We start from the raw sequence: 18,173 nt of genomic DNA, 5'->3' as shown, positions 1-18,173 counted from the left end.
CAATGGCAGATTATTTTAACAACGAAAAGCCGTAAAAACATCCTTAACCTTCTTTAATTATTTTGATTGACACGTATAGCAATCAGTGTTTACTCAACTTGTTGATTGACAGGTGACACTTGAATAACAGGTCCGTTCGTTATAAACAATTACAAGGTACGTTAAACAGAAAGATAAGCAATAAATTTTTAAAAGTATATTTCAAGAATATTGGTTATAATTAAACTTCCAATTGATCTGTATCAATTACATTCACGTATCATGTTTAATTTATCAAATTAAGAATAAAATAAATTATTAAAAAGTATTTCTTTAGATATATGAGATATTTGAAAACTATTCATACTTCAGTTTTTAGGATATATATGATATCAGTTGTGACTGTTATTCATACAGTAATGTGGATGTCTAAAAGTAAATTATTAAAAGTCTCTTGTAATTCATTTATGAATGACAATGTACTTCAGTTTATATGTTTTAACTCCATGTATATTGTACATTGATGAGACTATAATGAATAAAATATATAATATCTGAATATCTATTTTCTATCTTATGCCAAAAAGAAATATGAAGAAATAATTCTATAATTTCTGATAATAAACATTTGACCGGCCCTTTCCGATCATGTTAAGCCCTTTCCGATCAGCGCGGTTTATATACTGACGCGTATTTTGTCTATAATTCATTTAAAAATCGAAAATTGATACATTTTTTCGTAAGTTCTTTTCTTTTTGAATTGTTAAATGAAACATGAAGAAATAATTCTATAATTTTTAATAATAAACATTTGATCGGCCCTTTCCGATCATGTTGAGCCCTTTCCGATCAGCTCCGTTTATGTACCGGCGCGAATTTTGTCTATTATTCATTTAGAAATCGAAAAATGATATATTTTTTTCGTAAGTTCTTTCCTTTTTAATTTGTTAAATGAAATATGAAGAAATTATTAAATTATTTCCAATAATAAACATATGACATGTCCTTTCCGATCAGCGCGGTTTATGCCATGACTCGTAATTTGTCTATAAATTATGTAAAAATATATAATTGAATTTTTTTTGTCATAATGTATTTTCTTTTTTAATGCAAAAATGAAATATGAAAAAATAATTCCTTAATTTCTAATAATAAACATATGGCAGGCCCTTTCCGAACATGTTAGGCCCTTTCCGATCAAATACCACGGAAAGGGCCCTTTCCGGTATCTAGTCATGCCCGTTAAATACTACTAAATTTGACTGTCCATTATTAATAGGCTGAACACCACTATTTCCGGCTGTTCTTTATTTCATATAAAATCCACATACTTCATAACGGGTTTTACCCATAACTTTGCTTATTAAAGCAAGATTATTATGTTACTGGAGTAAGATATTGAATGCAAAGAATGACAAGATTTGTGGAATCCTGTATAGAACGATGTTAACTTTACATAATGCAGGCACTTTTAGCTCTCCATGGATTGTACATGTTAGAAATTGTTTGAACGAACCGGGATTGTCTGAGTATTTCATAAATCAAAAAGTTGCAAATGTACCTCATTTCAAGGCTTTGGTAAAAACAAGGCTATATGATCAGTTCTTGCAGTCCTGGAATAGCACTGTTAATGATTCTTCAAAATGCTTGGTGTACCGTATATTTAAGCAGAGACATTGCTTTGAAGAGTATCTTGATATATTACCTAAAAATTTAGCCTTATCACTTTGTAAGTTACGCAGTACAAACCACAGATTACATATTGAAAAATGCAGGTTCTTGGGTATTGAAAGAGAACAGCGCCTGTGTGGTATGTCCGAACAACTGCTTTGGTGACGAATATCATTATAGTAATAATAATAATAATAATAATTTCTTTATTTTACGAAGGTAAACTCATTATGCAATCACATAAGCAGATACAAATGAAATCAGATATTTACAATGAGGCCTTCAACAAGGTACAATTTATTTTTTAAAAAATGCATATTAAAACAATACAATATAAAAAAGGTAAAAACGCATTTGATCTGAGCACCTGTAGCGTTATGATTATGCAGTGCAGACTTCATCAAATAAAAGTTTTTTTGTAACTGTATTTGAAAGAGTTCACATTCGCTGCATTTCGAATAATAACTGTTATAGAATTCCACACTTTCATTGATGAAAATTTGAAAGATTGTCTCATATAACCTGAATTGAATCTGAAATGAGTAATTAAACCTTGGGAATTAGATCTTAGGTTTTATGACTTGTTGTCGGAAACAGTAATCAACTGAGTAATATATTCCGGGGTGGAACCATGTAGAGCCTTGAACGTCATTACAGCTATATGTAATTTATGTCTGTTTTCGACAGAAAGCCATTTCAGTTCTTTAAACATAGCAACAGAAGAAGTTAACAACAGTTTTGCTAATATCCATCTAGCAATACTTTTCTGAAATACCGAGACTTTTGAAAAGTAAGTTTTGGGAGCATTACACCATGGAATTATGGAATGTCAGTTATTTGTAAATGTCAGAAATAAATATTTGGAACAACACTATTTGAATAATCCAAATACCTACAAATTAAAAAAAAAACAAACTCATGAATTGCAATGACAAACATTCACTTGTTAAACTTGCTCTGTTCATTATGTCATATTTTAGTTAGCCAGATATCACTCTTTTATTAAGCCTCATTTCATACAACTCATTCTCCGTGTAAAGCATATTTTGGCATATCTTTATAATTTTAGACTTATTAATACTTATTATGACTAAATCTCTGTCAGTTGCTTGTACAACTGTATATTATATAGTCTTTTTTTCTAGTTATTCAGATTGTGCACTGTATGCAGTATCCATATGTTTATCCTACATTGTTACTTACTGACAAATGTTACATCTTGCAACCTTTCTAGTCATGAAATTAAATATAAGTATTTGCAGCTATTATAATAAAATAAATAATAAATATACAAATCAGCACTGGCTGCATCGATGTTCCAACCATAATTACTATATATACTTGTTTTTATCCTGTTTTTTAACCCTACTAATATTTCTCTTTTCCTGCACAACAGCTTATGTATGTACATATTTTACCCTTATGGCGTAAGGTGTTAGGTTTTTGCACCTTTTTATCACCAACTGTCAGGGAGTACTAGGTGGACCGAGTAGCTTTGGAAACTTAATACACTCACTTTTTTAACCCCCACGCATGGACAAAATGTATCAGCAATTGAACGAGGCCATTATCATAAAAGAAGAGAAGAATAATAATACTTATTCCAATTGTATGCCATATAGCCACCATATGCATTCCACACTGATGTCTTATTTGTGTTATATTGTTTTAGTCTCATGCATGTAATATGCCATGACTAAATAAATAAACTTGAAATCTTGAAACTTGAAACTTGGTTTTTCGACATTTTCTAGCATATCAGATTTTCAGAGACTTATATTCACATAAGAACTATATCGCTACTTTAAAAACAACAAAAAAAAAAAAAAAAAAAGAAAAGGGGGTGTTAACTTTTATATAAGAAAACTACAGTTCATTAAATACAACCCGCTGAGTTTACTACTATTCGTTTCTTTCAATTTCTCTTTTCGAGACATTAAATTCTTACGCCGCCATTTTTGCCTGGCATGCGATAGGAACATGCCGATTCCGAGGGATCAACAAAGTGATACATACTGAAACGCGGTAGGGTAAAAGTAAACATGTTGCTGCTGAGAAAAGGCGCTAGGGAAGGAAAAAAAGATTAGTACTATTTACATTTGGACTACTTGTGAGGCTTACATTTGATTTGGTAGTAATCAGCCTAATAGGAAGTGTCTAGGGGTACAGATTGATTCTAGAGGTACCTCTGGACAAGCCTGTTAGGGGTTTTCTAGGGGTACGGACCTCCTTTTTCTAGAGATGTAGGGTTATTTACATCTAAAATTTTGTTGAAAATGAAATAACAAATAACACTTAACCAGTGTTCACTTAAAACATTTATCTAAATGGTTTACAGATACCAGCGTTCACCCGATTGTTTAGGTTACATTCTACCAATTCAATTCCTTATTTATTTCATATTAATAACAAAACATTCAGACCTCATTTTCAGCACTTTAGAGCAGTTCAAAATATGATACGAAAACCATATATGGTCATTTAGTATAACATGTCTTCTTATCAAAAATAGAAAAATATTGACATGTTATTTGTATATAAGAAAGATAATCTGTTCTGAGAAACATCACCCTCTAAAAATGCCCCCATGAAAACAGCCGTTTAGCAGTTACGCGTAGGTAGACATTTTTCGCAAAGAATAAAACTTATTCCAAGAAATTTACAATGAAAATGGTCTAGATCTATTCTCAATACTATAAGCAATAAACATAAGCCAAAAATTTAACTGTCACCTGCTCATGTCACTCATTATACCAGATTTCATCCATAGCATGGAACTACATTTTGGACTACTTCACATGTAACACTGAGTAGTCACTTCCGGTTTGGTGCAATCCGTCCTTTACCTATTCTTTCAAAACCTAGCTAACCGAAGAACTCCAAATGAATACACTGTTCCGTGCCGATTAGTTTATTGTAAAATAAACTGTTGATAACAGATTAATGAGTGAATCTTACATTTTCAGGATTTTCAGAGACTTATATTCGCATAAAGAACTTTATATAACTAAATAAATTCTGTTAAACATTTGATTTGTATGCCACAAGTAAATATGAACAGGCAGAAAAATCTGTATCGTACCTTTTTTATTGTATGTTGCCGGACTACTTTCATTCAATATGCATGATCTGACACAGTTCCATAAACAGCGGACACAAAAACTTCTCTCATTTCTATTTTAACACCGACATAACAACAAACAAAAAGGTGGAGCCGAGGTATATAATAAATGGATCATTTCAACAGTAGCTTGATCTGGGACTTTGTATCTGGCTCTCGTGGATTTTTCAAGGACGGATCACACGAGGCGCTGCCTCGTGAGATCTGATCTGGCAAAGCCCACTCGAGACGAATACATCATCCCACATCGAGCTACTATCATAATAAACCTATTATATTGCCACTATAGAAAAAGAAAAATGGGTGTTAAAATAATAAAGTTGAAAACCCCAGCTCACCCAACACAACATAAACGAAAACGTTTCAGGCACGGTTTGACTGAGCCTGTTCATAGACGGTAGTGGAAATGCAAGCTACCGTCCACGCCATCTAGCTCCGGGGTTGAACAGAAGTTACTCAACATTTACACATGTTATAAAGGCCTAAGAATTCTTTGTTTCCGGTAACATGCTAAAAAGATTAGTGTGGGTGGGCCGAAAAAAAAATTTGGATGTTTTTTTTTTTATTATTATTAAAAGTGAGACTTTTCGGAAATTATTTTTGTGTCAAAAAATAATACAAATACATGGATATGCCTTTAGAGCATCAGTAAGTTGATTTCTAACATCACTGTTCATGTTTAAAGCATAGAAAACGCAGTTTTGCAACTTTTATTAAAAAGTGGTCCAGGAAAAAATATTCTCCAAGGCCATAAAACATAATAAAAATAGGGTCGGGCCAAAAATTTAAGATAGGTCGGGATACCGGAAACAAACATTTTTTACGCCTGTTCCATTTAGAGACATCCCAGAGATGTATTCATATGTGGCGTTGCACACGGAACCTTCAATGATGCACAGAGTGAAATTCCATGAAATGCGGCGTATGGTCCCCAGATAAAAGTATGGTTTTGCCCTAAACAAGAATACAGTGGGCAGAATAATTAAACAAACTGGAATTTAGACAAGGGATCTGTATTTATGTATGCATATCACTGAAACTGCTAAATGACAAAATTAAAAAGCAGGCACCATATCCACGGGGTGATTAAACAATATCCAAAGCTTTTAAAGAGGGAATATTGGAACCACCCAAGCCGAAATGTTCAAGCTAAAATTAAAAAGTACACTAACACAACATAAATGTCGTGCTTAACGATCTAAAGAGATCGAAATTAAACAGCTCTGATTGAACTTTTATATAAGAAAACTACACTCCATTAAATACAACCTTCTGAATATAAACTTTAAATGATTCTTTTCGAGACAAATTTCTTAATACGCTGCCATTTTATCTAGTGTCGCAGTATAGGTCTTGAATACTAAAACTTAGAGAAAGAAGTGTAAGCGGCCGTGTACCTAAGTCGGTGGAGCATCGGAACATCAAAGGCAGTTGAAATATACCGAGTCAAAAAGTGATATCGATTTGGAAATAATTTTCTGAAATACATACTGTTGAATTTCAAGAGCTGAAAACAGTGAAATAAAAGCGAAGTGGAGTAAAGTAAATGTAGAACTACAGTGAAATAGAACTAAAGTGAAGTAGAATTTAAGAAACACTGATGTGAAACGGAAATGTAGTGTTTATAAGTAACATGTTATAATTTCCACTTAGTCAGCTGTCAAAACGACTAGTAATTTTGAAACTTTACGTTGCTGGACAATGCATTAACTTGTCTCACAGGAAAATTGTCTCACTTATAATGATTTATTGTTCATTTTTTGAAAGAAAAACAAGTATTCGACCTATTTCTATGTGCATGTTAAAGTGTAAGATATCTTTAATAAAATGTTGTAAAAATAAAAGCAATATCGACCAAATTACATCGAATCAATGAAAATGGTCTGAATTGAATTCTCTCAGAATTCTACGGAAAAGACATAAAAGAAAAAGTGTAAAACTGATATGTCTGAAGGTCAAACATATCAAACCTTTATAAATTTTCACAGGAAACATACACGACTTTTTGCAGCTAAAACTATGGATTACAAAAAAACTCATGAATTTCTACAGCTCAATTTTACATCAACCCTGGTGACCCTGGTGAGAAGGTATACTATTTCCTTAAACTGATAAGATAAAACCATGTAAATAAAGCGAAAAGCCTTTCCCTAGATAATTTTATTTATAACATACCCGATTGTATTAAACATAAATCTTGGGTACACCAACACATCAATGTACTTAACAATTTTTCAGAAAACAATAACACTACCTGACTAAGCAATGCTAACAAGAAGTCAATACTTGTGACATACGTATCTCCTGTTACAGTGTTTTTGAATCTTACAAACAATTCAGTTTCACCAACAAGTAACGAAGCTTCGTGTCTAACACTTTCAGACCATCCTTCCTCTGGGGGTTTCTTCACAACGTTACCAACTGGAATGCAGTCATCTTCTTTTAAGCAGTACTTTAATTGGATTGCGCTTCTTTGACCTCACGGTAAATTTTTGATACAAAAGTTACAAATTTTCCCGTTCTTCCTGGTTTACACGTTTCAGTTTTAAGTGAAATGATTGCCCAAATTTCATTATCTGATCCTTTTCAATAATTTTCCTGAAACATTTTATGCAGTACAACTGACCATTACGACTGACTTTTAGCTGTTCAAGATGTTCACCTGGAACAAATTTCTGGACCACACTACGACCGTAACTGAACCGCGTTCGACGTTCGACTATGCTTTTTGGCTTTAAGCCAAACATAACGGCACCTTTCATCACAGCTAAATTTCCCCCTGGAAGGAAAATGATCCGAACACCTCGAATGTTGGTTCCTATTTCATCCTGTACGAAACGAGATTCGGAGAATCCCCCAACAAGTATAAGGAAAGAAATGCTTTCGTCTTGCTTTAACATTTGATCAAGAAGGGATTTGAGATGTCCGATAATTTTGTCCACTGTCTCCGAGAAAACACTTTTATATAATTCCTGTGAGATTGACAATCTTCTATTCTTGTAAATTATTACATTCTTATATTAAGATTCTGACAGAATCACAGAGAAAGATGTATTGTTGAACTCTTCTGCAGCCTCAATTAAACCGTTTGGACGTCTTATAACTGTTTCGTTATCAGAACTAGCGCGAACTGTGGCAAAACTTCTTTTCTTATGGTCAAAATCGCTCATCAGATCCAAATGATCGTCCATATGCTTTTCCTGGAACTCTACCCAAGCTGGAGCTCCAATGATTTCTATAAACATGTTCTCAAATGACCTGTCTACATTGTTTCCTCCGGACAAATCGCTGACAGCCCTGTAGATCTCTCGGAGATTTTCGTCATCAAGAACCTCATGAGTGCATACATCAGTTGTACCCCTACCAAGGTCACACAATATATACTTTTGTCCCACATGCAATGTTTCCTTTCTTACACTGTCATCAAATTTAACTATGGAGCACATTGGCCTCTGCAGACAGTATAACGCTGCAGCTTCTGGTTCTAGGCATAACGTTAAATGTCTGCTGTCGATCCCTCCATGGATTGCAGCCTCACACATGAATTGCTGGCAGAATCTGACCAAATGACTGGAACAGTCAAAACCCATGCTGGATCTAGAACTGGAACATTCTTTGAACATTGTAAGATGTCGTGTTCAGCATTTTCCTTGAGAAATTTTATTACCATTCCAAAGAGAGTTATACCTGGAAACGGTCTACCAAGTATGTCTTGTATTTCAAAGTCACGGGTCAAACAATTATGATGGTGAAGAGTTGTTTTGTACCGTTGGAAAAAATATCACTCTTTATGTCGACTATCGACGGACAAATCTGCATATTAATTAATCGCGGATTTCCCTATTGAATCAAGCATTTTATTTGGAGTTAATAGAACATGATTATGAATTCTGTCTCTAGCTCCTCCAATCGAAGACGTAAAGCGCATTTAAAGTAGGTCACTAGGGTGTGGCGAGTCTTTAATAAATTGTTTGTCCGCAGTCATTCGACGCCGCCAGAAGGCGGTGTCGAGTATATGGGATACACTTTTAGGTATGACGGTATTAAAAACATTTCTTCTGTGAGTCATATTAAATTGTCAAAGTCTACAGTGTTTTATTTTACTTTTCCTTTCTTTCACTTGTTGCCAGACCATGTTCCTTGTACAAAATAATCCAAATCCTATTGAAAGCACAGAAAAAAACAATATGTCGACCATAATGCAAAAGCACCGGCTAACTTCGGATGACATCACTATTGTAAACAATGTATTCTTCCGCAAACTTTCCCAGCATCCTCAGCTGTCACTAATGCACCTGTCAATATTTTGCCCGCCCGGGGGGGGGGGGGGGGGGGGTTGCGGCAGGCTGACCCAGGGGAATTTGACATTTCAAAAAAACTGTTGTCTAAATCCCCACCCTAGAGACAACCTTTTTTGTCTAAATCCCACCCTACAGCCTTGTTGGTACATCAAATGTTTGTCTAATTCCCGCCTGTCGGAAATGGCCTTCTGTCTAAAGTCCCGTGTATGCTCGCCGCTCCCCCGGGCGGGCAAAATATTGACAGGTGCATAAGCAACATCACAAAACTACATATAACCATCTTCCATATATCTGACCTCTTCTAAAATACTCTAGAAGGATATTATTACTGATTAAATTGAAAACAAAAGCAATACCTAGCATGAAAATGCCTTTTTTACCCCCAAATTTTTTTGAACTATATAGTGTCAGGGACTACATTCGTGGACCACGGAGGATTTTGTTTGTTTTGGGTTTAACGCCGTTTTTCAACAGTATTTCAGTCATGTAACGGCGGGCAGTTAACCTAACCAGTGTTCCTGGATTCTGTACCAGTACAAACCTATTCTCCGCAAGTAACTGCCAACTTCCCCACATGAATCAGAGGTGGAGGACTAATGATTGCAGACACAATGTCGTTTATCAAATAGTCACGGATCTCAACTCAACTCTGAACTCGGTAAAATACATCATTGGGCAAAAATTTGGCTAGTTGATTTTAATCCTAATAAAACGGAAACGCTTCTCATTTCTAGAAAGTATAACAAACCTCACCATCCGAACTTATTCATGAACAATATTCTTATAAAAACAGTAGAAGAACATAAACACTTAGGAGTCGTATTTTCAAGTGATGGTAAATGGCGCCCTCATATTTCATCCGTTATTTATTGTGCATGGCAGAGAATAGGAATACTAAGGTCGATGAAATTTATTTTCAACAGACAATCGCTCGAACGCCTTTATATTTCTTTTATAAGACCACTTCTCGAGTACAGTGATGTCCTTTGGGACAACTGTACTGAAGAACTTAAACGCGAACTAGAAGCGATACAAACTGAAGCAGCGAGATTTATTACCGGCGCGACGAAGCTCTGCAGTATTAACAACCTGTATACCGACTTAAAGTGGGAGACACTATCTGACAGAAGAAAGAAACATAAACTTATATGAAACTTAAAATGAAAAATGACATTTCCCCAAGCTACTTATGTGACCTTATCCCTCCTCCTACACAGAATAGATATCATTTAAGAAATAACACGAATATTCCCTTATTAAGCTGTCGTACACAATTATACAAAGATTCTTTTTTCCCATCCGTGATTCCTGAATGGAACGCGTTGTCCGAAGAAATCAAAGCAAGTCCTTCGTTAGAAATATTTAAGAGACGCTTAAACAGCAACGTAACCAAACCCCCACCGCATTACCTTTCAGAAAGTAGGATTGGTCAAGCACTACATACTCGTCTCCGTCTAGGCTGCAGTTCCCTAAATTATGACCTTTTTCGTAAATCAATTTCAAATAGTCCTTATTGTATATGCGGTGAATCAGAAACAACAAATCATTACCTTTATCATGCCCGATTTATATACCACAAAGACAATTGCTCCTAAATGAATTACCTTGTGCACCTACTATTGATAACTTACTGTTTGGTAACGAACACTTAACAACGACTCAAAATATATCGGTCTTTACTAAAGTGCAACAATACATCGTTGCCTCGAAGCGATTCTCCACGTGACCGGCATACCGGTGCGTGCGGGTGACCATTGGCGCGGACTGGCCGCATGCAGCACATTCTTAGTACCAAGCAGCATTTCTCAACTTTTTTCACAATGTTCATACTTTGCTAACTAAAAAACTATAAAAGGAGTTTAAACTAACAAATAAATAGACAAACCCCATACTCTTTTATACTCTATCCTTACAACATGTTTTACTGTCGAGGAAATGAATTAATATAAGTTTTCGCTGAAAACTTGTTTTTAGATCCTTTACATAATTTTGATTGTAAATGTTACTGTAAATATTTATGTACATGATATATCTAATAAATACTGTTTAAACTAAATAGTCACGGAGAACATACGTCCCGCCCGAGGATCGAACTCACGACCCCGTGATCCGTAGACCAACGCTCTTACCTACTGAGCTAAGCGGGCGGGCGCCGGACCACGGAGGAATACCGGCGCATTGCTACCGTCATACCTATAAGAAAAAAATATTAACAAGATTTCCTAAATATGCCCATTTTTAGGTATTACAATGTATAATGAACAAATGTGAGAAGTTTCAACCATATCTGCTCAATGGAGACTTCATAAATGACATTTCCTTGTCTATAAGGAGGAGATAAATTCGTCCCACTGTAAGGGTACAATCGTACAGCTATCAAATAAAACGTAATGTGTTATATTTCTAACTGTTCAATTTATAGTAAACATAATTATTATGGTATAACAACCAAGTTTTGCTGTTGAGAGGGTATGTTCTACGTCATACGATACAAATAAGGTCCCTACAAGTTGTTTTCAGATACATATCTTGTTTAGCTACAGTTTTATCTACAGTTTCTTCAATTATTTGTCTGGAAAAAATTCTAAGTTACATATTCTTAAAATAAATGTAAAGCCCATCTGATTCTGTTTCCTAAAGTATTTACAGCTGTGGTATATTAACTTTTCCTTATCAGAAACAGGAAAACTGGTTTAACGCTCAAACTTAAGTGTACATATTCTAACGACTCCATAACATCGAATGATCGAAACTAGTTGAATGACAAAAAAATAAATAAACAAGCAATTATGCCGTAGCATAGAAGTTATGTAGCCATACAGTATTAAAAATCTAAAAAGATATGCAATTTCACAGCTAAAATGAGTTGAGAAGGAAGTTCTACAACTTCTATTAATCACTTTCGACACCTCATTCCTGATGGAATCCACCGCCACGAGGGTATGAGAGAAGAAGCCAGTTTCCCCTTTAATGCTGAGCTACTGGTACCATTTTTCACGCATTTGGTATGACGCGACCGGTGATCGAACCCACAACCTCCCGCACTCGAAGTGGACGCTCTACCACTAGGCTATCGAGGCGGTTGAGTGATTCTCCAACGTAGCATCTCTTAAAAGCACAAATATTTTTATCTACAATAAATCAAAGCCTTGAAATTTGTGATGGTTGCGGATTTTTAGTAGATTTATTTTCTGTTTAAATGCCAGTCTATGAATATACATGAATGAGAAACAAATACAAGTTTAATGTGCCTCATATCTGAGATGAACTCTGCCTGACCCAGCTTGTGATGTAACCATGGGCCGGAATACCTTATCATTGATAGATCTTGACAGTGTGAATAGGTACAGGTTGAATAAGAACTGCTTGTTCATTGATGATTCATCGGCATTCCGCATTGTTCATGAATGGGACTATTTTGTGTAGCACATGAACTTCCTTTGGATGTGATTTAGAATAAAATAAAGATGCTATGATTGTCAGAAATACACTTTAACTTTGGTAGTGGGATAAACCCGCAACCAAAAACTGACATGTAATGCAGTAGCTAGCCTGGGAAACCGTTGATTCATTACCAACACCTGGAAAAATCTGACGGAGTTTCATGTTACCACTGATTATGGATTTTCTTTAATTAGAATGTGATCAAATGCTGCCAAGAATTCGGCAATTTTCGTACATCACTAGGTCTGCATTAATTTGATTTACCTTACAATTTGATAAATATGACGCACATTGAAGTTCATTTTGAATATGTATATCCGTATATTTTGGATGTAATATGCATGGATGGCGCTGCAGTCGGAAGATAGGTTTCCCAAGGCTGTGATTTGGAGATAAAAAAAAATGAAATTATCAAACTGGATTCCCAGGCTAGTAATGCAGCACAAATACAGAAACTTTGACTATAATACTGTGTCGGGGTGATACTTAATACGATGCGAAGACGCGATAATACGATGTGGAAGAATGGAATAAGGAATATATATGTACTTTAGCAAGTACAGGTTAGAGCGCCTATTTTATAAGAAGTGATGACCCAACAATGAAAAGCCTCGCGTAGCAACCTACTCGAAACAGTGCTGCATTATGTGTTTTGTCTACTGTTTAAAAATAATCAATCCGGAATTATTCAGTGAAAATGCAAAGGCTTTGTTTTAAGAAATAGCCCTTTAAGTATATTGTTTCAACAGTTATTCGATTAGCACTATGCTCAAAAGTCTCAGACTAATTTGTGCTCCAGTTCTCTCCATTATCGTTTTTATAAAACTTGATATACAAATGGCATCAAATTTTCGAAGCCGGAAATTCGACGTTTCTTGGATGTATAAAAGCGTTTTCTGTCAAACAGCGTTGGAATCAATCGCTCTGATAAAACTTCGACCAGCGTGAGTATATCATTTGAACACCAGTTTTTCAAGTTTAAATATTCGTTTATCTATAAGACAAATATAGATTGCATGTTTGTATGTTAAAGGATAGTCTTGCTTTGTCGAAAAATAGCTTCTATTGGCGAGTGTTAAACTGTGTGGTAAAACCGACTTTAAATAAAGATTATCTTTTCTTATCTTTTCATCAATTTGTGCGATCAATAAATTCAATCAAAATATATAATTACCCAAAAAAAGTGCATAACCAAAGAGAAATTTTGAAACTATACTGATTCCAGTGCGTAATGGATTTAACTATATTATTTTCGTGATATGTTCGGACGACATATATGTGAACAGTTACGTTCTGTCAAGGTGATGATCTGTTATGTCTAGGAAGTACATGATTGTTGCCGCAGTAGATTTTGGAACCATTAATATTGGATGCGCTTTTTCTCTGACAGAGGGTTGTAAAGATGTTTTCTGCGTGAAAATTGACGGGCAGTATGAAAGAGTGCCAAATACCGTGTTACTAAACCGATCTGAAGAACTAGACTCTGTTGGTATCGCTGCAAAGGAAAAATTCATCAGCTTGGTAGAGAACAATAAACAAGCTGATTGGTACCTGTTTGAAGGCTACAAACTCTCTCTTCATCAAGATAGATTAACAAGAGATCTGTTGATAAAAGATTGTAATAGTAGAACTTACAAGGCGATAAATCTTTTTCCGTATCATTATAAAACGTTTAAAATTTGAAGTTGAAGAAGCGATCACCTAAGCTATTGCCGGTTTTCAGGATAAAAACATAAAATATGGGTCATAACAGTGCCTGCCATTTGGTCAGACTCCGCAAAACAGTTTATGAGGGAGGCTGTGGCAGCAGATATTGGCAAAGAGCAGTTGCATCTATGCCTTGCGCCCGAAGCGGCCGCTCGCTATTGTTTGCAACAACCGAATCGGTCTGTGGTACATGCAGATGGAACTTTTATAACGGAAACATTTAGAAAAGGTGAAAAATATATTACAGCTGACATTGGCGGGGGAACAGCGGATATATGTGTGCATGAAGTTCTTGATGACACTACAGTTAGGCCGTTGGGAATCTAGCAGGCGGAAATAAAGTCAATGTTGTTTTTGACAAGCTTATTGAAAAATACGTTGGATGCCACATTTTGGAACAAATAAAACGTGGATATATCAGTGCTTATTTGGAGCTCATGAGTGATTTTGAAAAGAAGAAAAGTCTATTTGAAATCTCCGAATTACATGAAAGCAATACAAATATTAATATAAGAATTCCCTTTGGTCTAAAAGAAAAGTTCAAGAAAATTAGTGCAATCAGTTCTAATGAAAACAATGACTTTAAGAAAGGATAAACTCGTTTTGAATGAAACTCTTATTGAAAACCTCTTCAGAAGTTGTAAATGAAATCAAAGATCTCTTAAAAACCATGCAAGAAAATAAAGAACCTATATCTACGCTTCTTGTGGCTGGTGGAATCGAAATACGCGCAGCAGCGTATCCGATCAGATATCCCGGATGTACGCGTGATCTACCCACCAGATGGCAGTCTTGCCGTTATGAAAGGAGCTGCGTTGATGGGATTTAGACCGAGAACTATAACTGAACGTCGAGCTAGATATACATATGGATTTTGCAGAAGTGAGCCTTTTATTGAAGGCAAACATCCAGTTTCTGAAATATGTACGTGATGGTGAAATCCTGTGCAGTAAGACTTCCAGTAAGCAAAGGACAAAGACTGAGGTGTGGGCAGATATTTCGTGAACGCACTTATGATACATTCAGAGCAAAATAGATAAAAATGAAACATCGATCTATTGAAGTAATAAACTAGATCCAAAATACTGCACTGAAGAGGAAGGCTGTTTTCCTGTTGGAAAAATCATATAATAACAGACCCACCAGAGAATGGATGCCATGGAATGACCTTGTAGATTTTGAAAATCAGCTTATCGTTGGTGAAACAGAGTTCAATGTTAGAAGAAAAGAATTACAAACAGGCAAGGTTTATGATACCAACATTGATTTTTTGTGTGAATATATGCAGCAGTGGACTCTATTACCGATGTGAGAAATTAAAACATGAAACTTATAGGGCCTACATTTATACTATTATTTTTTAGTTTCGAACTTTTTATATATGATAATGTTACAGCCATCGAAAAGCCCCAAAGGCCATGCTATCTGCAGTGCGTATCACGCCGTTGGTAGCAGGGGGGAGACAAAAGATATAAGGAAAAGGTGACTGATCGACAATTGATGACCTTGCTATTGTCGCCTTGATGTCAATTTTAAATATAATAAAAGAAGAGTGTTTTTTTTCCAATTTAACAAGCACAACGTGAATGGCGTGTCACTTCAATTACAAACTATGATAAAAGAAGGGAAGTTTCATTAAGAAGAATATTGCTTAACAATAAAGTTGTAGGATATTTTGAAATAGATTAAGAATTTTGCTAAACAGCTAATTTTTACAGGAAAAAGTAGTATATATGTTAGAATGGATTATATACATAAATATATATTGATTTATAAATACAGCTATCATTTTTTTCAGTGAAAAGTATTATGTCAATAACAAATGTATTATACCCCTGGGTAATATTATATATACTGAACACTAGATGTGTGTACATAAGACACAGGTGCCCACACTCCTGTTACTCCAATGCTCTTTCAAACTCTGAAACACTTTGTGTGTTTTTTTTCATTAACTCTGGCCCAGCTAAGTGAAATCCCAAAGAGGACACCAGGTGCACAACTTCAATGCTATGCATACTAATTCTCTAATGTTTTATGACCCCAGGTCAAGTACATTTTGATATACATGGGACATAACCTGTGGTCTTGCAAAGTGAAACAAGTGAATGATGTATAAACAATGAATATGTTACAACCCAACATTTTGGTCAAAATTTGCATAATATATAAAAATCTACAACTGTCGACTGTTTTATAGCATCTATTAATATAAAAAAGTATTTAATTTCAATTTGGATAAAATTTCATTTTAAATTGGTAGGAAAATATAAGAAAATGTAAGAAATCAAATTAAAGGGAAGTGATTCTAAAGAAAATACACCAAAATTTTTTAATTGGTCCATATGACACTTGTGCTTCTATAAAATATTTTACATACTAGATAGGAAAAGATCAATGTTGACTTTTGACCTTCAGGTGTGACCTTGACCTTTGTGTTAGGGGTCTGGGTGTTGTTTATTTGTGTCAAGTAATATTAAAATTCCTTGGAAAAAATCCTATTGATTTTTGACCTCCAACAGAGCCCTTGACCTTTAAGGGAGGGATAAGGGGTTGAATCAGACAAGTTGTCTTATTATGGAAAATATTTGTGTCAAGTAATATTTGTGTTATTGACCATATTAAACAAGAGGGTCATGATGGCCCTATAATGCTCACCAGAGTTGATCTGGTCACTGACCTAGTTTTTGACCCCACAAGACCCAGTTTCAAATTAGACCTAGAGACCATTAAGGCAAACATTCTGACCAAGATTAATAAAAATTGGGTCACAGTGGCCTCTAGTGTTCACAAGCTTTTCCTTTGATTTGACCAGGTGACCTAGTTTTTGACCCTTAATGACCCAGATTCAAACTTGACCTATAAGTCATCAAGACAAACATTCTGATTAAGATTCATAAAGATTGAGTCACAACTGTTGCCTCTAGGACGTTCACAAACTTTTCCTTCGATTTGACCATGTGACCTAGATTTTGACTCCTCATGACTCAGATTCATACTTGCCTAGAGATCATCAAAACAAACATTCTTACCAAGTTTCATAAAGATTGGGTCACAACTGTGGCCTCTAGAGTGTTCACAAGCTTTTCCTTTGATCTGGCCTACTGACCTAGTTTTTGACCAAACATGATCCAATTTCAAACCTGACCTAGACTTCATCAAGACAAACATTCTGACCAAGTTTCATAAATATTGGATCACAACTATGGCCTATAGAGTGTTCACAAGCTCTTCCTTTGATCTGGCCTACTGACCTAGTTTTTGACCCAACATGACCCATTTTCAAAAATGGCCTGGAAATCATCAAGACAAACATTCTGACCAAGATTCATAAATATTGGATCACAACTGTGGCTTCTGGAGTGTTCACAAGCTTTTCCTTTGATCTGGCATACTGACCTAGTTTTTGATCCTACATGACCTAGATTCAAACAAGACCTAGAGATCATCAAGACAAACATTCTGACCAAGATTCATAAAAATTGCATCACAACTGTTGCCACTAGAGTGTTTACAAGCTTTTCCTTTGATCTGACCCCATGACCTAGTTTTTGACCCAACATTACCCGGATTTAAACTTGACCTTAAGATTATCAAGACAAACATTCAGACTAATTCTCATAAGTTTCAAACTTAAATTGTGGTCTCTAGAGTGTTGACAAGATTTTCCTTTGATCTGGCATACTGACCTAGTTTCTGACCCCACATAACCCAGTTTCAAACTTGACCTAGAAATCATTAACACAAACATTCTGACCAAGTTTCATAAAGACTGAGTCACAACTGTGGCCCCTGGAGTGTTCACAAGCGTTTCCTTTTACTTGTCCGGGTGACCAAGTTTTTGACCCACATGTCCCAGATTCAAACTTGACTTAGAAATCATTAAGACAAACATTCTGACCAAGTTTCATAAATATTGGGCCACAACTCGTGCTGTCGTGACCTAAAAA

The 18,173-nt window shown here is 35.3% G+C and overlaps 1 protein-coding gene and 1 long non-coding RNA gene across 2 annotated transcripts; one reads left to right on the top strand and one right to left on the bottom strand.

The window, feature by feature from the left end:
• Positions 1–7,791: 7,791 nt before the first annotated feature.
• LOC128546709 (uncharacterized) lies at positions 7,792–8,361 on the bottom strand. The gene has a single exon (XM_053517972.1). It carries the CDS (start codon positions 8,359–8,361, stop codon positions 7,792–7,794), a length of 570 nt encoding a protein of 189 aa, XP_053373947.1.
• A 4,412-nt stretch (positions 8,362–12,773) lies between these two features.
• Positions 12,774–16,009, top strand: LOC128547045 (uncharacterized). Its single transcript, XR_008366275.1, has 2 exons — positions 12,774–13,460; positions 13,907–16,009. It is a non-coding gene; the product is annotated as an uncharacterized LOC128547045 (long non-coding RNA).
• The last annotated feature ends 2,164 nt before the right edge of the window (positions 16,010–18,173 follow it).

This window comes from Mercenaria mercenaria, chromosome 11, assembly GCF_021730395.1.
Source record: "Mercenaria mercenaria strain notata chromosome 11, MADL_Memer_1, whole genome shotgun sequence".
NCBI lineage: Eukaryota > Metazoa > Mollusca > Bivalvia > Venerida > Veneridae > Mercenaria > Mercenaria mercenaria.
Note: the sequence above shows the minus strand (reverse complement) of the source record. Positions and strands in the feature narration are given on the sequence as shown.